Source organism: Lepidochelys kempii, chromosome 6 (genome assembly GCF_965140285.1).
Source record: "Lepidochelys kempii isolate rLepKem1 chromosome 6, rLepKem1.hap1, whole genome shotgun sequence".
Classification (NCBI taxonomy): domain Eukaryota; kingdom Metazoa; phylum Chordata; order Testudines; family Cheloniidae; genus Lepidochelys; species Lepidochelys kempii.
Window position 1 is genome coordinate 109,980,432 of NC_136385.1, and position 24,366 is coordinate 110,004,797.

At 43.1% G+C, this 24,366-nt stretch overlaps 1 protein-coding gene across 4 annotated transcripts in view; it reads left to right on the forward strand.

Annotated features, from left to right (window-relative positions):
• The window catches only part of EML1 (EMAP like 1), a 200,274-nt gene that overhangs the window by 164,283 nt on the left and 11,625 nt on the right, over positions 1-24,366 (forward strand). For all 4 annotated transcript variants that reach the window (XM_073349634.2, XM_073349633.2, XM_073349636.2 and 1 more), the window contains exons 13-15: positions 10,397-10,551; positions 13,023-13,148; positions 13,457-13,588. In XM_073349634.2, the coding sequence (XP_073205735.1) occupies positions 10,397-10,551; positions 13,023-13,148; positions 13,457-13,588 (413 nt within the window). The remainder of the gene's footprint in view (positions 1-10,396; positions 10,552-13,022; positions 13,149-13,456; positions 13,589-24,366) is intronic.

Here is a 24,366-nt window from a genome sequence, read left to right on the forward strand (position 1 = left end):
GATCTTCAACCCTGGCACTGTCGGATCCAGTACTAGCTCCCGTGGCTGCAAACTTACTTCTTTTGTTGGTGCTGTCAACGCTGCAGCCTTTCATGTGGCAAGAGACTTACTGTACCTCCTTTTGCTGTTCTCACCTCTGCTGCATCAGCCAACTCTGCCTGCACCTACTTCAGCTCTGACTGCTCCTACCTCTCAGTTCCATCAGCTCTTCCAGCACCTGCCACGACAGCTTCTGCATCTTCAGTCCAGTACACATCAGCACTGTCGACATCGACTCATCTTTCAACATTCTGTTCACCTTGTCTGCCTCCTCCGGCACTGTTGGATATTTCTTAAATGTCCGTATTTTGGGGGCAACATCATGTATTTCCAGGGGGTGTTGGAGATCTGGGCATAAGACTGACTAAGGAGAGTTATATTTCCTCCTTGTTGGACTCTGACCATGATAGACCTTTACTTCTGTCTGACCATGATAGACCTTTATTTCTTTCAGATCTCCATGCAGGTCTTATTCTAGGGATGCACGGCCCAGGGATTAAGATCACTACACTTATAAAGATGTCCAAGTATGGTGCCCTCCACCATGAGCACTACAAAAACTTGGGCCTTGTGGACTTCTCTAAGGCTCTCTGGATCTCCACCAACTACACAATCCAGGAGGAGTCACCTTCTCCAGCTCTTGTAGCTACTTGTGAAGCTCGATGAAATCACAAGGTCACCCCTTGACAGAATCCACAGACCAAGAGGTATCAACGGAGGAACCCCTGCATATTCCTCCTTGCATTTCTTCCTTTCTTCAAGGTCTTTCAAGACCTCATGAGGAGAGTGGCTGCTTCTTTAGGAGTGCAGGCAGAACTTGTGCAAAATAGCTTGCACAACCTGTTAAATATCCTGCAGACTCCAATCCCCCCAGGAAGAGTTGTCCTTCCCATTAACCAATCCCTACTGGAACCAAGCCCTTTGGCAGACACCAGCTTCAATTTGTGGGTGGATAGATGATATCAGGTTCCCCAGCAAGAATATGATTATTTTTTCATTCACCCTACAACAAGTTATAACAAGATTCCTTAGTTATTACTGTGGCAAATGAACTATTGAGGCAGTCACTCCCCAAGGCTACCCCAAAGACAGTTTGAGAGATTGGATTTACATGGTTGAAAGGCTGTACCACTGTGCATCTTCAAATGAGAATCCCAAATTATCAAGCTTTATTGGCCAAGTATTCCTTTATTATTTGGTCTGCAATTTCTAAATATGCAAACAAGTTACCAGGGGATTATAAAGAGCAATTCTTAAAAACCTCCAGTGACAGGGATTTGACCATCTCCCTTGGAAGCATGTTCCAGTGCTTAACTGTCCTTATAGTTGGAAAGTTTTTTTCCTAATAGCTAACTTAAATTTCCTTTGCTGCAGATTAAACTGATTACTTTTTGTCCTACCTTCAGTGGACATGGAGAACAATTGATGACTGTTCTCTTTATGACAGCTCTCAATATATTTGAAGACCGTTTTGAAGACAGCTCTTAATATATTTGAAGGGCTGTGTATGTTCTGCCCCCTCAATCCCATGCCCCAGTCTTCTTTTCTCAAGACTAAACATGCCAAGATTTTTCTAACCTTTCCTCATAGGTCAGGTTTACCAAACCTATTATAACTTTTGTAGGGCTATTCTGGACTTTCTCGAGTTTATCCACATCTTTCCTAAAGTGTGCCGCCCAGAACTGGACACTGTGCTCCAGCTGTGGCCTTATTAGTGCCAAATAGAGCGGGACAGTTACCTCCCATGTCTCACAGATGACATTCTTGTTAATACACCTCAGAATATTATTAACCTTTTTTGCAGTTGCAACAGATAGTTGACTCTTATTCAATTTGTGACCCACTATAACCCCCAGATCCTTTTCCGCAGTACTACTGCTTAGCCACTTATTCTCCATTTTGTATTCGTATATTTGATTTTTTCCTCTGAAGTATAGTACTTTGCCCTTGTCTTTATTGCATTTCATCTTGTTGATTCAGACCAATTCTCCAATTTGTCAAGGTCATTTTGAATTCTAATCCTGTCCTCCAAAGTGCTTGCAACCCCTCTCAGCTAAATGTCATCACAGATTTTATAAGCATACGCAGCACTCCATTGTCCAAGTCATTTAAGAAAATATTGAATAGTATCGAATTCAGGACAGATCTCTGTGGGACCCACTAGATACATTCTCTCAGTTTTACAGTGAACCATTAATAATTACTAAGGCTACGTTTTAGTCACAGGTATTTTTAGTAAACGCCATGGACAGGTCACGGGCCATAAACAAAAATTCACGGGCCTGTCCATGACTTTTACTAAAAATACCCACTGTGACTAAAATTTGGGCAGGAGGGCTGCGGGTGCTCTGGGGGGGCCGGGCCGGGGCCACCGCAGGTGCTGGTGGGGGGCAGGCCACCGTATGCAGCGTGGGACCCCACTGATGCTAGGGTAAGGAGGGTTGGCGGGGCTGTCAGGTGCTTCCTATCTGGCTCCGAGTCCCTGCAGTTCCTAGGCGGTGGAGGGTTCCAGGGCAGGGGCTCCACTGCTCCCACCACAAGCACCAGCTGCTGAAGCTCCCATTGGCCAGGAACCACAGCCAATAGGAGCTGCAGGGGCAGGGCCTGTAGGGGCGGGCAGTGTGCGGGACAGAGACCTCCCCGGCCCCTCCGCCACCTAGGAGCTGCCAGGGGACCTTGCCAGTGGGAGCTGGGGAGTTCCCCACCCCAAGGTGAGTGCCCCCCCCTGCATTCTCCAACCCCCTGCCCCTAACCCTGAGCCCCATCCCACACACCCAAACTGCTGCTGCTGCAGAAGTCACAGAAAGTCACAGAATCCGTGACTTTCCATGACCTCTGTGACACACTCGCAACCTTAATAATTACTCTTTGAGTATGGTTTTGCAATCAGTTATGCACCAAAATTATAGTAATTTCATCTAGATCACATTTCCGTAGTTTTGTTATGAGAAGGTCATGTGGGATTATGTCAAGGGCCTTACTAAAATCAAAAAATATCATGTCTATGGCTTCAATCCATTCTACAGTTGCCCTGTCAAAGAAGTAAATTAGATTAGTTTAGCATGATTTTCTTCTTGGCAATCCATGTTGGTTATTACATATTAACCTGTTATACTCTAGGTCAGGGGTTCTCAACCATTTTCCTTCCGAGGCCCCCTGCAACATGCTATAAAAACTTCACAGCCCAGTGGGGAAGGGAGGGACTCCAGACTCTGGGCCAAGTTGGGGGGCCCTCAGACATAGGTATAGTTTGACTTCTATTTAGGGGGAATGGGGACCGATGGGGCTCGGGCCAGCTCTGCATGGCGGGATCCAGGGAGGGAACTTCACCTTTACCCTCTGACTCATCTCAGCAAGCCACCCAGCCTGTCTTGGTTGTGGGGGAGGGCAATCAAAAATTATAACTCATCCTGAGGGAAGAGGGGACTCAGCTCAAAAAGTTTGAAAACCACTCACGGTGCAGGGATGGGGTAGCTAGGGACTGTGCAGGCATGGGGGTAGCTCAGAGTGCAGGGAGAGCTGTAGCCAGGGACTGTGTGAGGGCAGGGTGAAGCTCAGGGTGCAGGAAGGGGGTAGCTAGAGGCTGTGTGAGGGCAGGGGGGTAGCTCAGAGTGCAGGGAGGGTAACTAGGGGCTGTGTGCAGGCAGAGTGAAGCTCAGGGTGCAGGGAGGGGGTAGCTAGGGGCTGTGTGAGGGCAGCGGGTAGCTCAGGATGCAGGGAGGGGGTAGCTATGGGCTGTGTGAGGGCAGCGGGTAGCTCAGGGTGCAGGGAGGGGGTAGCTATGGGCTGTGTGAGGGCAGCGGGTAGCTCAGGGTGCAGGGAGGGGGTAGCTGGGGCTGTGTGAGGGCAGCGGGTAGCTCAGGGTGCAGGGAGGGGGTATCTATGGGCTGTGTGAGGGCAGCGGGTAGCTCAGGGTGCGGGAAGGGGGTAGCTAGGGGCTGTGTGAGGGCAGCAGGTAGCTCAGGGTGCAGGGAGGGGGTAGCTAGGGGCTGTGTGAGGGCAGTGGGTAGCTCAGTGTGCAGGCAGAGGGTAGCTAGGGGCTGTGTGCAGGCATGGAAGTAGCTCAGAGTGCAGGGAGGGGTAGCTAGGGGCCACTGGGAGTTGTGGGCGGCTGTGCCTGTGGCTGGTCAACGTAAACAAAATGTCTCGTGGCCTGCCAGCAGATTACCCTGACTGGCCATGTGCAGGCAGCAGGTTGCCCACCAGTGGTGTAACGGCACCCCCTAGGTCTGTACTAGGGTAGAACAATCATATTTCTTATCCTTTTCCTGTGGGACATTTCTGTACTGGTCAGTTACTTTGAAGTAACTCCCTTTCTGTTACTCTGGTAAAGCACTCATCTGTCCTGGTCTTGATAGCTTCCTTATTTGCTTATGCCAAAACTTACTTCAGTGAATGCAATGGGTTATGGGATACATAGCATAAGTGAAGTAGGATATATAAAAAGCATAGGCCAATTTAGGCTATATACCTGCTATTATATTACTATTTTGTGCTTAATATATACTGATCTATGTATGGTGTCGAAAATATATATTGGTAATGAGTTATATAGATATATATGCTAGTCCGTACATTAGTCAACAGTGTCAAAAGATGCTCTCCCCATTCTTGGTCAGGGGGATCCCATTTCCCCACAGCAGTCCTCCTCCCTGAAACAGCATCCCATGATCAAGGAAGCCAAAGCCCTCTCATCTGCACAATACATTCATTTCTAGGATGTGTGTCCCCCTGCCTGGGCCCTTACCCTCAAGTGGGAGGATGGATGAGAACACCACCTGTGCGCCTTAACTCTCGTTCCCAGAGCCCTCTAGTCACTGCTGATCTGCTCAGGGTCATACCTGGGAGTATCATTAGTACTCTTGTGGATAAGCAGCATGGGATAGCAGGTCAGAGGGATGGATGAGCCTCAGCAACCTTTCCAAGACATCTCAGATGCTGGTTCCAGGCAGGCAGTGCACATCCTGAGACATCTGGTCAGATTGGCAGATGGACACCTCCATCCCCCTCAAAAGGAAGCCCACGATCATCACCACTCTACGCCTCCTCATGTTGGGTGTGGTGGCTGTGAGGCTCTGAGCACTGGTGCAGGTGTCTCCTATTCTTCAGCCCTTGGAATCTGCTCCTTTCCTCCTGTTGCCAGTACAGCATACCAGTTCTTGACCTCGATGGTCTGGGGATCTGTGTAGGAGGTGGGACACTGTCTGCTGCCAAGGTGGCCAGCAATTAGTCTCCTCTCTGCAGAACAGCCAGTTCTCCTTCCTTCTCTGGTGCTGCTGTAGTCTTTTCTACTTAGGTAGCATACTCCATCCCAGATGTCTCCATGTGCATCCTGCTGATGAAGTCCTTGTGCGCCCTGATGCTACGCAGACACACATCCTCCTGGAACTCTCCTACCTGCTTTCTGAGGGACTCTACCACCAGACATCTCTCAACTGAGTGGTTCCACCCTGCCTGGCTTTCTTCAGCAGGCACATGGAGGCCACATTCCCCGAAAATCAAGACCAGGACCTGGGTAGCAGCTTCAAGGATCAGGATGCCTATCTGGCCAGGTGCAGGCAGAGGAAAGCTAGAAGTGGTGTTGGCAATGATTTATTTTCCTCCCATTAGGGGTTATTCCTGGTAGATTGCCCTCAAGTTAAGGGGAACCCCCCAAAAACCCTACCTCCGTGCCTTGCTCCACTGGAGAACTCAGCTGGCTAACTGTCTTAGTCTCCCAGCTGTCTTCATCTCACACACAGCTGGAATGGGTGACTCATGCCTCTCTCACTTAGGTGCCCCTAATCAATGGCCTATTCAAAAAAAACTACACTGCTTTCATTTCAAAGAGCCCTGCTAGAAACCAGGCGTTAACCCACCTAGCTGTACAGCAATCTAGCCCAGACAATCAGTGGTATTCCATCTTGACCACAGAAGGTATCTTTGATTCATGGTAGGCATAATGCACTACAAGTAAAAGGTACTGCTTTTTGACCTATCCTAAGCCCCAACAGTGGGTATCAAATGCATTGCAGTAGTTGCAGCTCATTTGCACCATTCAGGCATCCAAGTATTTCCTTACTTGAATGACTGGCTGGTCTGGGGAAGAACAAGGTCTCATGTTCAAGATAGGATCCTAATCATCAGACATCAAATACTCACTGACAACACCATTGTTATGTTTTATCTGAACAGAGGTCTGGTCTACACTTAGATTCTACATCTCTCAGAGGTGTGAAAAATCCACACCCTTGAGAGATGTAGTTATACCAACCTAACCCACAGTTTAGATAGTGCTAGGTCAACAGAAGAATTCTCCTGTCAACCTAGCTACTGCCTCTTTGGGAGGTGGATTACTATGTCGATGGGAGAATCGCTCCTGTCAGCGTAGGTAGTATCTACACTGAAGTGCAGTGCGGTGGTGCTGCTGTCGCATTTTAAATGTAGGCAAGCCCAGAGAAGGATGAATTAATTGTGCCAAGAAACAATCCGTCTGTGGAACCTTTACATAAAGAACAATATCTTATTAAAGACCTTTCACCTCCCAGGGGTGAGGAATACTATTGCAGATTCCCTCAGCAGGAACTTGGTAGACCATCACAAGTGGTCAATACACAAGGACATTCTGTATCAGATTATCCATCAGTGGTGTTATCTGGTAGTAGACCTCTTTGTGACCAACCTGAACAAGTGCAGTACATTCTGCTCCAGAGCAGTCACAGTCCACGTTCTTTGACAGACTCCTTCCTTTTCTATTGGTCAGGTCTTCTAATGTACATATTTCCTCCTGTCTCTGTCACCCTGTGGGGGGGGGACCAGAAGCTAAAAAGAGACAAAGTGACTTTAATCCTTAATCCTTAGAGCTGCAGACTGACCAAGACACTATTTGTGCACTGTCCTATATCAACTATCAGTTCAGCCTGCCATATTTCTACCTCTGGTCAAGGACCTTCTGTTTAAGGAATCAAGGCAACTTGCTGCACTCCAACCTATAGTCACGTCACCTCATTTGCATGAATGATCTTTGGTTGAGCAAGGAGGAGAGAGTTGGCTCCCAAAATGTCCAAGCCATTTTGGTGTGCAGCAGAATGAAAAAGGTTCTCAGCCTGGGCTGAGTACCACCAATTGTCACCAAGTAGAGTGAAAATTAGACATATTTTAGACTACCTGCTGCAGTTGAAATTGTGTGATCTCTCCTTCAGCTCTGTAAGGGTATATTTAGCCTCCATCTCCACATTCACCAGTAGAAGGGCTTTCTGGTTTTTTGCATCCCTTGGAGTCTGGATTTTTAAAAGGCCTCATTCATATGTACCCTCCTGTTTTGATCCTGTATTCTCTTGGGACCTGAATTTTGATTTGTCCTGTTTAATGATATTCCCCTTCAAGCTCTTAGCACCAACTTTGTTATCTTTGTTACTAATAAAGACAGTGTTTCTAGGAGCAATTAGATCTGCAAGACGGGTATCAGAGCTCCAGGCATTATTAGTTTATGCCTAATATAGTATCCACCTTTATTGGACCTTTCATCTTCAAGGATTTTTGCCAAAACTTCGGTCTAGCAAAGCTGAAGAAAGGCTTCATACTTTGGATGTACGGAGGACTCTACCCTTTTATGTGGACTGCACAAAGTCTTTTAGGTTGTCTCCTAGATTCTTTGTAACCTTCACTGAAAGGATTATGGGCATCCAGTTACAGATCAGTGCATATTTCTCTGGATTTCTGACTGTATCAAAATCTGTTATAATCCAGCAAAGGTTGCTCCTCCTCTGAGAATAACAGCCCATTCCACTAGGGCTCACTTCACTTCATCAGCCTTTCTGGGTAACATCCTGTTAACGGACATCAGCAAGGCAGCAACGTGATTGTCAGTAAATACCTTTTCTAGACACAATGCTATCACTCAAGCTTCCTGGAATTATGTCAGTTTCGGCAAGTCAGTGTTGAAGTCTCTTTTCAAATTTCTGAAGTTACACCACCTATAAAGGAACTGCTGGTGAGTCACCTATAGTAGAAAATATACATACACAATCACTCAAAAGAGGGGAAAACGGTTACTTATCTGTACAGTAACTGTTGTTGTTCTTCGAGATGTTTTGTGCACATATGCATTCCACAGCCCTCCCATCATCCCTGCTACTTTGGGCATTAGTTAGATGGTGGGTGTGAAGGAATGTAGAGGAAGGCAGCAGCTACACTCTTTTATGCTTTCGACTTTGAGCATCAAGGGAGCAGGGGCACATGCGCCCCCTCGTGTTACTGCTGGCAAAAGTCTCTGATGTGCGTGCATTGGGCTCACATACACCTCTAGTGCACAACACATCTCAAAGAACAATAGTTACTGTAAGGTAAGTAACAGTTTTTTAAAGGTGTTGCTGTGAAATTTTAGGCAAAAATTACTACATTTTTAACAAGGATAAACTTGACTTCTCTGGGGGCCTCTGCCAAAGTCTAATCACACAGAATTTGATTTTCTGTTCCCAGGTTTTAGCAACTGTATGTTTGGCAGTCGTAGCACCCAACTGAAATGTAATGTGCTTTCTGTAGTCAAGTGTTAAATTGCAGAGCCCTAGATGAAAATAAAAACAAACTTCTATGCAGAGTGTTATGGATACTACTGACAAATAGGAGAAGTGGCAGAAAAAGTTATTTTATTTAATCAAAATAACTGCAAGCTACAGTATGAACACTGTAGGTCTAGTTTCCTTATGGTGATCACATGTACTACTGAAGTTATGCCTGTGTATTGATAGGAGAGCAGGTCCCTTAAAAATTAACAAAAAACCTTTGACAGATTATTTGAAGTGTCACAATAACAGTCGGCTTGAAAAAGTTCCAGTGCTTTTATAATAGAACTGTTAGAACAACTAAAAATGACAATATGCTGCTGCTCTATTTATTAATTTGAATCTACAGTTTTAACAAAAAAACACCACCTCCATCAATTTCATTCTCTAATAAAATGTGAGAGTTAAACGGAGTGGCTCAGATTTTTAAGAAAACAATTGTGGATAGCTTCATGGTCCCTCACTAATTCTCTGTTTTTGTGATTTCTATAAAGAAAAGCCATTGTCTTAGGCTTCAGGCAGCAGCATTTACATGAAGACAAACAGCAAAAATACCCTAAGGATATTTACTGTTGGGGGGTAATGGGGTTAGGAGACTCCCCCAAAAGGGTCTACCGGCAAAGGGAGATGGGATATGGTCATAGGCACCTCTGTTCCATCTCCCAAGATACTGAAAATCAGCTCTGTAGGGGAGGAAGTGTTGGTGAAATCCTCAGGCAAGGTAGTATGAACTGAAATCCCAATGATCTACTCTTGTAGAGCGTTGCCCACCTGAGTGCTGTTGGTCATCCCATCTCTGCTTCTACTTCTGTTCCTCACAGGCAGTTTGTACTGCTGTTGGGGAAGACAGAGGAAATAGTATTGTAGGTCAGCTCCTTTCTCTCTCTTCTCTTTCCTCAGATCCCCACCAATCATACCACAAAGCAAGAGATTTGACACCCATCCACTCCAAATGGAGTTAGACGGTCTGGGCTAGGAACTACACAGCTGTTTCCTCTCCCTTCCTCCCAGCTATCTTTTTGTGTGGTTGGAAAGGGAGCAGGGGTAAACAGGTCGGTGGGCAGCAGCCAGTGGCTTTGCAGAGCAGTGCAGTGCTCAGGAGATCAGTTTGAGTTCATGTTCGTTGGCCCACTAGTTTCTCCTATGGCCGGCAGTATTCTTCTTCCCCCACAGACAATTTTAAATCTTTTTTGGGTGGTGGGAGGAGATGGTAGTAGCAGGGGGAATACTTGCCCTTGGAAAGACTGCCTCACCTGGCCAATTCTTTTGGAGACAGGCACAGGTGTTCTTTTCTTCCCCATCTCTGTGCTGAAGATTTTCTGACTTTTGCTGCTGTTTGAAGGCAAGTATTGCTTCCACCTGCTTGTAATATCCTAAGTTGAAGGCTTTCCCCCCCCTAGAAACAGGAAACAGAAAAGAATGTTGTGATCCAAACAAATTCAATTTATCTGCAGTTAAAATAAAAATGATTAAAAAACAAACAAACAATATCAGTTTCTTAACTTATATTGGCCTCTCACTTTTTTAAGAAGTAAGGATTGCTTAAAAAAAAGTTGGTTGGAAAATGCAAGTTTCAATAATGGAATTGTTAATATTTTCTCCTTGTTGTTCACAATCATTGTGATTCTCAGTTGCAAGTAAAACCTGTAAGTCAATGTAGTTGGGTTTATGCCACTAAGAGATTTACTCTTCGAGCTATGACACATATAACCATTGACTATAACTCCAGACTTGAGGGTGCAGTGAAAAATAAAGTAAAAATGATCCAATGAAATAAATATTTCAGTAATAACCTCTTTTCTCCATATGTCTAGGTACAAATAGAATAAGCTATGCACTTCAAGGAGCCCATGAGGGTGGTATTTTTGCACTTTGTATGCTGCGAGATGGTACACTGGTATCAGGAGGTGGAAAAGACAGAAAATTAATATCTTGGAATGGGAATTATCAAAAACTTCACAAGACTGAGGTGATATTACTGATCTTTAAATTTTACTTATTACTTTAAGTGGAAAATTAAAAAGAACTTTCTTATGAACGGTGCTCCCTAAATCAGTACTCTTGTTTAGGACTCCTCATTCTGTGGCAGTCCCAGTCAAATCAATAAACAGAATATGATTCTTATCATTAAAATGATACATTAACTGATTTGTTAAAGAACCTTTTTTAATTTAATACATCCATTAGTTGGTAGGAAAGCTCCTAATGAAATTTTGCTTATATTAATTCTGCCCTTCTTTGTCAAATTATTAATAGTGACAGGCATTTTTTAATTTCAGGTTATTACAGTGCTTGGCAATAGTAAATACTACACTACTTTCACACTTTTTATTTTCCAAAACCATGATGGTGGTGATGATGGTTTTTATCACTTTCCTTGCTTGGTCTTAGTCCAGCGGTGAATTTTAACATTGTTTAACAAAAATTTCTTCAGCCATCATGTAGGAATTTGCAAATTCAAACTTTATATGGGAATAGTCCCAGTGAGTACATTTGTTACATCTGAAAAAGCAAACAAAGTTATGTGACCCTTTAGACATTGTGTAGAAAGCATGATCAAAGGAAAACTGTATATTCTGGTGGGTGAACTATACAGTAACGCCTCACTTAACATTGTAGTTATGTTCCTGAAAAATGAGATTTTAAGCGAAATGATGTTAAGCAAATCCAATTTCCCCATAAGAATTAATGTAAATGGGGGGGTTAGGTTCCAGGGAAATTTTTTTCACCAGACAAAAGACTATATTATATATATATATATACACACACACACACACACAGTATAAGTTTTAAACAAACAATTTAATACTGGTACACAGTGATGACGATTGTGAATTTTGGTTGAGGTGGTGAAGTTGAGGTGGGATATTTCGCAGGGGATGCCTTACTGCTAAATGATGAACCAGCAATTGGCTGAGCCCTCAAGCCCTCATTGTTGTTAATGTAGCCTCACACTCTACAAGGCAGCGTGAATGGAGGGAGGGGAGACAGCATGGCAGACAGAGACACACACTGTGTGTATGAGAGAGAGATGCACATTGCCTCTTTAAGTTCGCTGACCTCACTCTTAAGTACACTGCCTTTTTAAGTTAATCAGCAAGCTGGGACGGCAGCTGCTGCCAGGAAGCTCCCTCCATCCTGAGCCCTGTCGTGTGTCCCCCCTACTCTATGGAAGGTGGGGTAAGCGAGGTGCAGGAGCAGGGGGGAGGGGGCCACCCTGACATTAGCCCTCCCCCCCAGCTCAGCAATCAGGAGGCTCTGGAGAGCAGCTCCAAGGCAGAGGGCAAGAGCAGCACATGGCAGTGGGGGGAGGGACAGCTGAACTGCTGGCAATTGATAGCCTGCTGGGCGGCTGCCACACAGGGAACTTAGGGGAACGGGGAGCTGATGGGGGGGCTGCCAGTCCAAGCTTTGTTCCAAGTCCCCACCAGCTAGGTGCAATGGGCTGCTCTTTTTGCAAGCAGTGGACAAAGCAGGCGGCTGCCAAATGACGTTATAAGGGAGCATTGCACAACTTTAAACAAGCATGTTCCCTAATTGATCAGCAATGTAACAACGAAACAACGTTAACCGGGACGACTTTAAGTGAGGAGTTACTGTACTAGATACTGTAGAGGCATTGCACATGCATTGGCAACTTGGGTAGTGTGTCAGTTTTCTAAATCAAGTAAGAACACCAGCTGTTGGGCTTTCCCTGTCTTTGACCACTGAAAATGGTCAGACTTCCTGCTCAGTTATTCTCAGTCAGTCCCCCCCATAATGTTTTTTTTTATAATGACTTATTATTAAATCACTTATTCTACTCACATTTTCCACACTGTTGAGTTCTACGCACCTGATTGCACTGGCGTCTTCTAGGAAGCTGAAAGTTGGGTGCAATTAAAGGAGTGTACACTTACAGAAGCAATAGATGCTATACAGAACTTATGCAGAACCTGTCAGTACCTCCAAGAACAGCTTAGTGATTTTTAATTTCTTTAAAAAAGAAAAGGATTTTGTATACAAAAAGACTTGATCCAATATTAATGTTTCATAGTTTATAAAATGTGGCTGAATTAACTGCTATAAGAAACATAACGTTTTCATTTGCTGACTTACTTGGTTTTAGTTGTGCAGATTTTTTGTCCCATTAGTGTAGATGCCTTTTTGTGTAATGTTATATAAATTACCATAGCTTTGTTGAAGTCAGTGGAGCTATGACAATTTGCACCAGCTGAGTATCTGCCCTATGGTGTCCTATATTATTTTATATTAAATTGTATAGCCCTGTATTTGACAACACTCAGAGCTGTGTGACTGCTTTAAAAAAATCTATTTGTAAGGCTATATATCTTGAAATAAATACTTAAAAAAAAAAACAAATTAACACTTGAGAAACCATTTTGTACCATCTGAGTCCATTTATCCATTTACCAGTCCATTTATCTATTATGATCACAGATTCCAGAGCAGTTTGGTCCGATAAGAACAGTAGCAGAAGGGAAAGGTGATGTTGTATTGATAGGCACTACTAGGAACTTTGTTCTGCAAGGCACTCTATCAGGAGACTTTTTTCCAATTACCCAGGTGAGCTGTTTCCTTGCAAACTAATAAAAAGCATTAATGTTTTAAAAGTTGTAAGTGCAATAACAGAACTTGTCTAATGTTAGGAAAATACAGAACTATTTAATTAATTTACTAGCACAGTGACTTCAGCAATAAAGAATCTGATAAAATTAGTACATATCCAAACTGAGCAGAATTTCTGAAGGCTTATTTATACAGTAAGCTAATTTTAATCATGTTAATTGGGAAAGAATTAAACTTCATTAAAGGTTCATTAACTTGGATGTTATTGTCCATCATCTGAAGAAACTTTGTTTGTATTTGTATAGGGTCACACTGATGAGCTATGGGGACTAGCTATCCATCCCTCTAAACCTCAGTTTTTCACTTGTGGACATGACAAACACATTACCCTCTGGGATGCTACCAGTCATCGTCCTGTCTGGAACAAAATTATAGAGGTATATACTATTAAGCTCACACTCTTCTCTTTCATGGAATAAAGGTTTTCAAATAAGTTAATTTTTTTAAAAATGTTTTTGTTAGATTATAATGGGAGGGGAAGAATCAGTGAGATAGTATATAATTTAACTTTTTGAAAATGTTTGTATAATTCTAAAACCTGTAGCAGTGTTAAGCCAAATATTCTAAACCACTGACCCTTTCTCTAACCCAAAGCTAACTTGGCTGCTGTATAATACAAAAAGTATACTGTGCTTTAGGCACTTATTTTATTCAGAAGAAAGTCACAAAACTGAAACTGGCAGACATTTGGCCTTTTATCATTTTTGAGAAGTGGCAGATGTACACAGCCTAAATAATTACTTGTCTATATGGAGCAGCAATGCACACTATGGGGGTGTGATTTCTAAAGCTCACTGACGTGTTGCACATTACTTGGTCTGTGTAGACCCTGCTACGTAATGCTAAGTGCACTAAAGAATGTTTAGTACACAGCAGCAGGACCTACACAGATCAGTTAATGCCACAACATGTTAGTGCACTTTAGAAATCACACCCCTATAGCACACATTACCCCATTGTGTAGACAAGCCCTAAGTCTTCAGGCTCATTTCTACCCTCCTCCCCTCTCTGGTATGCAACTTTTGTTATATGGATATTGAGGGAGTATATTAATGCAAGGTCTAAATTTCTTACTTGTACATATAAGTTAGGTCACCTAATTCTGCATTTGGGAACTCATATTAGTTATGTTATAATGTATCTGTTTTTGAGCACTTAAAAGAAGAAATAGGTACTGATTTAGTCCTTTTTTAATGCCTGGTATAGCTTGTTTCCTTTTCAACTATCTAGATAGATATCACTAAAGGGAGGTTAGTGCTGTTTATAGGACACAAGCTAAAGATTCTGCTCCTCAGCTATGGAAACCCACCAGTAGTCTGTATTTATAATCCTCTTTTTACAGTAAACAGTGAGTAGATTCTTCATATGAGCCATATAATGTCATGTGGTGACTTAAGCTACTTCTCAATTTTCTCTGCTTGCCCTCTTTCACAGGTCAGGGCAACTACACTTGCATTCCCCCTCCACGATCCACCTAGGGCACCCACTTAAAGATTACTGGATCCCAGCTGTCACCTCTCTTGGGCAGAGACCCATGTCTCTCTGCATTCTGACCGGGGTGGTAAGGCTGCACAGCTTTCTGATTTACACTGTGATATTCCCAGCAAGCCAGACGGCCTAAAAGGCCAGCATCTGCTCTTTGCTTTCTCTCCGAAGACTATGAACAAAGCAATTGCCAGCAGTTATAAATTACCACACAGTCCTTTATAAATGAGCACATTTATTCTGAAGGTGAAAGCATTACAGAAAAAAACATGTTAAAAACAATAAAAGAACCTACACACATGCTAAAAAGCTTACCAGAGATTACCCCAACTCCAGCCTTGGGCTCTGGGAGTTGTCAGTCCCTCAAAACCTACAACTGGGTTTTCCCTGTGATTACAAGTTCATAACTGTCTTAGATTCAGAACTATAACAAAGGCAGGTAAAGAAGCTGTTTCTTTATACAGCTTGGAGCCTTTGATCTTGGTCTTTGGTGACCGGTAAACAGCAGACAAAGACCCTCCCCTCAGAGTGTAGCTTCAATGTGCTAGGTGTTTGCATAAATGGAGTTGGGTAATTTGCATTAACCTCTCCCTAGGGTATCCCAGGAAATCCACTTAACAGTTATTGTCCCAAAAGTCCATTTTGGCTGCAAAATTTTCAGTATGTCCTTTGAACTCCCAGCCCTCACATCACATCTTCCCCCAAAGGTTATATACTATCCCATTCCAGGACCACACGAATACGTAACCTTAAGACACTAAGGTTTTTTAGTGACATGGCAGGAAATGGCCATATCTGTAACACCTTCCATAAAGGGGAAAAGTTCAACAGTAACATATAAAGTAAATTAAAAAAATCTGGCATGGATTCTCCATCAGCCACCCAAGCTCTCAAGTGAAAACTACCCCATTAACAAAGAGCTGGTCTACACTACACAGGTCAATATACGGCAGCTTATGGTGACTTAATTATGTCAGTGTCTACACTACAGCCTTCCTCACACCGATGTAAGGCCTGGTCTACACTGGGGGGGAGATTGATCTAAGTTACACAACTTCAGTTATTCACGTAGCTGAAGTCGACATATTTACATCTACTTACCGTGGTGTCTTCACTGCGGTTAGTCTAGCGCTGGTGCTCTCCCGTCGACTCTGCCTGCTCCTCTTGCCCTGGTGGAGTACCGGAGTTGACAGGAGAGCGCTCGGCGGATGCGATAAATCGACCCCCGCTGGATTGATTGTGGCCCCTCGATCCAGCAGGTAATGTAGACAAGCCCTAAGAGCCCTACTTCACCGACATAATAACTCCACCTCCATGAGAGACATAAGGCTTATGTTGTGTAGTTAGGGCAATGCAGTATCCCTTACATCATCAGGATGTAAAATTGACAAGAAAGCCAGGCAGCTAGAGCCCAGCTGCCCCCAGCTCTCCTGGCTATCTGGGCGGCTGGACCCCCCCTCCCAGCTGGGAACTGTGGCAAGAAGCCCCAGTGGCTTCAGAGATCGCTCCCGGGGGCAAGAAGCCCCAGGCTGCTTCCCCCGGCTCCCAAAGAGGTACGGGGAGGGGAGAAGCCCTGAGTGGCTTCCCTTGCTCCCGACGGAAAATGGGGAGCAGAGGGGAGGGTCAGCCCACCAGGAGCCTGCAAGCCTGTGGGGCAGCTGGATTCCTGGCAGGGAGCTGCCAGTGGAGCTGAGAGACTGGGCTTTCAGCTCCCCACACTGGCCTTCTTAGATCGGTGGAAGCGCTCCTGGTAAGGGCGCGCACCACTGACTCTAAGAGGGTAGTGTGGACATGCACAACTGCAGTAATTACTGCGGTGGCTGTAAGCTGACTTAATAACAGCTCGACTTACATTTCTGGTATAGACATACCCAAAAGCCCTTGAACATCTGTAACAAGTGTTAAAAGTGGTACTTTGAATACAGATTCTGTGCTTCCCTGGACCTGCAGCCTACATGTATTGGCTCTAGTCATCCTGTCCATGGACTTACTTTAGATTCAGAGCCTTTGCTTCCTTAATTATGATGAATTAGTGATTTCTGTCTGTTGCTTCTGTACTGCATCAGCCATTCTTCAATTACACTGCACTAGATCTGTTCAAGTTTGCTAATGTGCTTTAGAATCATAGAATCATAGAATATCAGGGTTGGAAGGGACCCCAGAAGGTCATCTAGTCCAACCCCCTGCTTGAAGCAGGACCAATTCCCAGTTAAATCATCCCAGCCAGGGCTTTGTCAAGCCTGACCTTAAAAACCTCTAAGGAAGGAGATTCTACCACCTCCCTAGGTAACGCATTCCAGTGTTTCACCACCCTCTTAGTGAAAAAGTTTTTCCTAATATCCAATCTAAACCTCCCCCACTGCAACTTGAGACCATTACTCCTCGTTCTGTCATCTGCAACCATTGAGAACAGTCTAGAGCCATCCTCTTTGGAACCCCCTTTCAGGTAGTTGAAAGCAGCTATCAAATCCCCCCTCATTCTTCTCTTCTGCAGGCTAAACAATCCCAGCTCCCTCAGCCTCTCCTCATAACTCATGTGTTCCAGTCCCCTAATCATTTTTGTTGCCCTTCGCTGGACTCTCTCCAATTTATCCACATCCTTCTTGAAGTGTGGGGCCCAAAACTGGACACAGTACTCCAGATGAGGCCTCACCAATGTCGAATAGAGGGGAACGATCACGTCCCTCGATCTGCTCGCTATGCCCCTACTTATACATCCCAAAATGCCATTGGCCTTCTTGGCAACAAGGGCACACTGCTGACTCATATCCAGCTTCTCGTCCACTGTCACCCCTAGGTCCTTTTCCGCAGAACTGCTGCCTAGCCATTCGGTCCCTAGTCTGTAGCTGTGCATTGGGTTCTTCCGTCCTAAGTGCAGGACCCTGCACTCATCCTTATTGAACCTCATCAGATTCCTTTTGGCCCAATCTTCCAATTTGTCTAGGTCCTTCTGTATCCTATCCCTCCCCTCCAGCGTATCTACCACTCCTCCCAGTTTAGTATCATCCGCAAATTTGCTGAGAGTGCAATCCACACCATCCTCCAGATCATTTATGAAGATATTGAATAAAACCGGCCCCAGGACCGACCCTTGGGGCACTCCACTTGATACCGGCTGCCAACTAGACATGGAGCCATTGATCACTACCCGTTGAGCCCGACAATCTAGCCAGCTTTCTACCCACCTTATAGTGCATTCATCCAGCCCATACTTCCTTAACTTGCTGACAAGAATACTATGGGAGACCGTGTCAAAAGCTTTGCTAAAGTCAAGAAACAATACATCCACTGCTTTCCCTTCATCCACAGAACCAGTAATCTCATAATAAAAGGCGATTAGATTAGTCAGGCATGACCTTCCCTTGGTGAATCCATGCTGGCTGTTCCTGATCACTTTCCTCTCATGCAAGTGCTTCAGGATTGATTCTTTGAGGACCTGCTCCATGATTTTTCCAGGGACTGAGGTGAGGCTGACTGGCCTGTAGTTCCCAGGATCCTCCTTCTTCCCTTTTTTAAAGATTGGCACTACATTAGCCTTTTTCCAGTCATCCGGGACTTCCCCGGTTCGCCACGAGTTTTCAAAGATAATGGCCAATGGCTCTGCAATCACAGCCGCCAATTCCTTCAGCACTCTCGGATGCAACTCGTCCGGCCCCATGGACTTGTGCACGTCCAGCTTTTCTAAATAGTCCCTAACCACCTCTATCTCCACAGAGGGCTGGCCATCTCTTCCCCATTTTGTGATGCCCAGCGCAGCAGTCTGGGAGCTGACCTTGTTAGTGAAAACAGAGGCAAAAAAAGCATTGAGTACATTAGCTTTTTCCACATCCTCTGTCACTAGGTTGCCTCCCTCATTCAGTAAGGGGCCCACACATTCCTTGGCTTTCTTCTTGTTGCCAACATACCTGAAGAAACCCGTCTTGTTACTCTTGACATCTCTGGCTAGCTGCAGCTCCAGGTGCGATTTGGCCCTCCTGATAACATTCCTACATGCCCGAGCAATATTTTTATACTCTTCCCTGGTCATATGTCCAACCTTCCACTTCTTGTAAGCTTCTTTTTTATGTTTAAGAACTGCTAGGATTTCACCATTAAGCCAAGCTGGTCGCCTGCCATATTTACTATTCTTTCGACTCATTGGGATGGTTTGTCCCTGTAACCTCAACAGGGATTCCTTGAAATACAGCCAGCTCTCCTGGACTCCTTTCCCCTTCAAGTTAGTCCCCCAGGGGATCCTGGCCATCCATTCCCTGAGGGAGTCGAAGTCTGCTTTCCTGAAGTCCAGGGTCCGTATCCTGCTGCTTACCTTTCTTCCCTGCGTCAGGATCCTGAACTCAACCAACTCATGGTCACTGCCTCCCAGATTCCCATCCACTTTTGCTTCCCCCACTAATTCTACCCGGTTTGTGAGCAGCAGGTCAAGAAAAGCGCCCCCCCTAGTTGGCTCCTCTAGCACTTGCGCCAGGAAATTGTCCCCTACGCTTTCCAAAAACTTCCTGGATTGTCTATGCACCGCTGTATTGCTCTCCCAGCAGATATCAGGAAAATTAAAGTCACCCATGAGAATCAGGGCATGCGATCTAGTAGCTTCCGTGAGCTGCCGGAAGAAAGCCTCATCCACCTCATCCCCCTGGTCCGGTGGTCTATAGCAGACTCCCACCACTACATCACTCTTGTTGCACACACTTCTAAACTTAATCCAGAGACACTCAGGTTTTTCTGCAGTTTCGTACCGGAGCTCTGAGCAGTCATACTGCTCCCTTACATACAGTGCTACTCCCCCACCTTTTCTGCCCTGCCTGTCCTTCCTGAACAGTTTATAACCATCCATGACAGTACTCCAGTCATGTGAGTTATCCCACCAAGTCTCTGTTATTCCGATCACGTCATAGTTCCTTGCTTTCTAGCTCCTAGTTCTTTTTAAGGCTCAGGACTGTTGTAATACATGGTCAACATCTAGTAATCCAGCAATACATTTTAGTAATTTCTAACTCTTTGGGAGACTTTAAGAGATATAGATCCTTCAGACCACCACTTCAAGCTATAACTATCACTTACTTGGCAAAAATAACTGGTCAGTATGTACCTTTGATGATTATCTGTACTGAGAAATTGATCTGTCAAAAAACTGTAACACATCAACTGGCTGGAATGAAAGACCATATGTCTGGCTCCGGTGGTTCTGGAATTGAGCCCAAAAGGGAAACACGTATTTGTATGTTGCCAGTTGTGCTGTAGTTCCATAATGTTCCTAGACTAGTACTAAACAGTATCTACTGTAGACCTTTGTTACCAGTGTGATCTGATAGGGCCCTACACATCTATCCCACCCTCCAAACAGCTGACAGCTTGAGTTTTAGAGTGGACTGTCTATAGATTCTCTGGGGTGGGGAGGGGGTAGGCAGCTGGTCTCCTTCCTCACTTTTCTCACTTTATCTGTTCCTATCCCATCCTCCTGTAATATGGAGTCACAGACTAGAAAGCAAGTGCTGAAGATCTTTTCTTATTGGCTGCTTTCCCCTTTTCATTTGTTTAACTCCTGGTATACTGGTCAGCAATCTCGATGGATTCATGTGACTAGGGAGAAAACTGAATGAGGATCTGAATAATGTACTTCACATAAGACCCTGCATAACCTAGGACTGGCTCTACTACCAATGCCATCTCCATGATGTGTTACTTTTTAGTCACTTAACAATTCTACAAATAGTTGGTCTAAAGACTCTGAGATAAATTCAGACCTGTTGTTAACAGGTTTAACTCTACTGAAGCCAAAGCAGTTATACACATGTACACCAGATCTGAATTTGGCCCTCTGACTCAACTAAATCACTTTCCTACAAATGGAGCATTTATAAATTTCTTAGAGTAAATATCCCTTCAGACATACAGTAGTGCAGGAACATGTGTGGAAGCATGAACACTGACTTCCTGGCTCTTTGTGGGAAAGGATCTGCTCCCTTTTCCTTCACAATGGAATCTATTTTTCCTCGACTGATGAGGAAAAACTAACAGAAGAGGCATTGCTGCTTGATAAGTTCCTATTTCATAAGCAATAATTTTTCATTAGTTCAGAAAAATGGCTTTTGTCTCTAGGTGGCTGCTGCAGAATGGCTTTGTTTTTCTGATTTTTTTTTTTTACAGTAGTATACCTTGTAAGAGATGCTACAGATGCATCCTTCTCACACTCATAAATTGTGTGGTTTTAGTTTGGTCTTCAAAAAGTCAATTTTATTACTACATGCAACTTCTCAGAGACATTGCCTGGAGACATGAAGACTTGGTTGAACAGGTGTTTTCACTTGTTGTTTCAAGGTAGCAGTTCAGTACCCAGATAGTCCCTTCATAAAGTATATGTACATTGCTGATCATGTCTGCAGTGAGGTTCTGGCCTATCCAATACTGTGATGCCAGTTTCCGGGCATGTCTTTCCCTTTGTCTAGGGTACCAGGTGCTTCACCGTGACATATTTATTTTCTTTCAAATGTTTTCTATACAACATATTAAATAATATTACTTGAATTTTGCAGATTTTCATAATGTATTGGAACTCTTCATTATACAATTGTGCATGATAACATTTGTGTATCTTTCTAGACTACATAACACAGTTTAAGCTAATGAGAGTATTGACAAACATCATTTTGCATATGTTGGATCTGGTCTGATGACATGAAGAGTGTTTATTACAGCTGTGGTATGCCTCAGTTTAAAGAACATTTAACACTGAAATCTCAGCCACAGCACATCACACAGGATCCCATTCAAGTAACATACACTTGCTGAGTCACATTCACTTGGTGGAAGTTAGAATTTAGTCTGACCAAGGTCATAAGTTTTCAGATTCTCAAACCTAAATTTATGTTGGCAGGGGAAGCTTCCGCCTTGATTGGAGAGACCATATCAGCTGTTTTTACACTTGTGAGAACTAGGACACTGCAGAAAGTTTACAGTTCAGTGCCTGGGAGATAAAGACAAATTGGCCTGTACTAGATAAGCTTAGAAACAAGCCATTTAAAAAGGAGAGTGGCAGTCCAGATTTTAAAAATCAAAAGCTAATCATTGTGAGAGATAGGATGGAGACCTTCTAGGTATGACAGTGGCATTACATGTTCCCTACCTTTCTGATTATTGTACTGTTTAATGTACTTGTCATGGAAAGAGAATTTCCAAAGATTTAAAATAAGCTTCTCTGGAGGTGGCCCTTGGAGTGGCCAAATCAAAATGACAGATACAGTACAGTTATTCTTGAGAGAGACAAAATTCTTATTGCTCACATGAAATTGTGTTGGGTTGTAACCTAGAGGCAAAAAATTAATCAATATACTTTAGGTAAAAACTTACTTACTGTGATAACGTATTTTTAAAAAGTCACGACCAATTACAAATCAAACTACCAAAACAGAGGATCCTGGAAAACCTGTTCTAAGGAAATATATGCTACAACTGGCACCTAAGCCTTTGATTTTGCATTTTGAAGAAGAATAAACTTCGGAAACAAGCTTCCTGTTGTAGTGGAGTGTGCAGGAATGTGAAGAAATAGATTTTAGTAGTCCCTTAAGAGAAGTTAAAGTTGATTTGTACTATGACCTGGGCTATTAAGATATTAACATATACCCCTCTCTGGTCTTATCAGACTTCAAACCAGACTTAAATTGATATAGAAATGGCACATAGTAATAATTTAAAAACTCTTTACATTGTGGTATAACACTAGTTAGACTTGTATACGTATAATGAAGTGGAGAGTGGATCCATGAGGTCTCTCTACATATGTATTTTTAATGTATGTCAGCATTGTATCAGTAAGTCACTGCATGTATTCAGTTGAATATATTGATGTGTGCCTCATACCTCACTCTGTGTGCCTCATACCTCACTCTGTTGAGTATAAAAATATACTTGTATTTTTTATATATATATCAGTAAAAGGTTGGTGATTACTGTTAGTATATTTGAGCTGCTTGTTCTTGTTTTGAGAAAAAGATCAAATGAGAATATTAAATAGGTCTAACGTGGTGAAATGACTTAAAATTTTACTTAATATCCTTTTTTAGGACCCATTTTGAGAAAGGGGGCATTTAGAAGTCATTGTATTGATGGCGAAGGACAATAGAATATTATAACGTACCACCATAATAATCTATTGAGTAGTCTGTTAGCAAGATGAAGTTCTTCCTCAGAGCTCTCTGAAGCGCAGCAAGTTCCACTAGCTAGCAAACCAGGTCCTTAACCTTCTAACCTTGTTCTGAAAAGAGACGAGTGAGGATCAATCCATGGTACAGCTTAGTTTATTTTTTGCTCTCATCTCAAAAGTAGGATTAAGGGTTTGGCTAATTATGAGTAAATGCTAGAATTAATTTAATAGTCAGACAGTCCTTTGAGGGTATAAAGCACTAAATAAATAAGTATTATTTTTCTTATTACTGGGGAGATGAAAATCCATGCTAGTCATTTTGATTTTTGAGAGAGAGGTACATTTTAACTATAACAGCAACTTAGTCTATTGAAATCAAGAACTCATAAAAATAAATCCATCTAGCCAAATTTTTATAAAGATAAGGCAATCATCCCAATACTCTTTGCTTGATTAAAGCAGAATTTCAGCTTCTTACCTGGAGTGGATAAATCTTTCATTTGATACTATTGCCTGTTTGTGTTAGAAAGAACTATATAACAATGACTGTCTTAATACTCTTGTTACTATGGTTCACCAGCAGTGTGTTGTTGAGATTAAAATCTTTATTTAAACTCATGTTTTTTGTAAGGGAGAATTTAATACCACAGAATTTGCTCATTTGTTTGGGTCATAGGAACCTTGAAAAATTGAGCACACTTGGGCTACTATAATGATTTGACTACATAAATATAGAAACAACAGATATTAGCTACTAATATCCATATGATTTTGTTTGTAAGTTGCAAAAACATAGGTCTCTCTGCCTCTTAAAAGTAAAGAGAATCTCTTTAGAACCAGCCACCACAGGCAAGGCAATTACAAACTGATAAACCTGTTAGCAGGTCTGCCATACTCACTCCAGTATGAGCAATGACTAGAATATAAAAATATGAATAAATTATTTGGGTTTTTTGAGGTACTATTATTTTATTCCCTGTTTAGCTCTTTCATATACATGTTAATTTTGACATGATATGACAAAAATCTGCCAAAACATTTAACCACTATATGCTTCAGTTTTCTTCTCTAATCTGTAGAATTCTACAGCTCATTCTTTGTAGATTGTGACATAAAGCTAGTAAGCCACTACTTACTTTTCATATTTTTCAGATATTATAATGGCAGGTGAAACATTGTGGTTCTCCAGATACATAATAACAACATAGTATCAAATATGCTTAAACATTTATGCAAATGAAAACGTTGTAATATCAGACATCAAAGTGAGAGACCCAGGTTCATTATTTAACTCAAACTTCCACTGACTTGTAACTGGCAGGGTATTGCAAAGATACCTTCTGCGTTGTTAGAGGTAAAGTCAGGACTTGCCACTGCAGCACTCCATGCCATGTGATATATGCAGCAGTAAAATAAACTGCTTGCTCAACCCTCAGGTAGTAAACAACTACCATCTACTGATTAGACATTTATATAACTAAATTAGAACTGGGTGGATAATTTATTAAGTTAATTTTACCTCTTTCCCCTTTG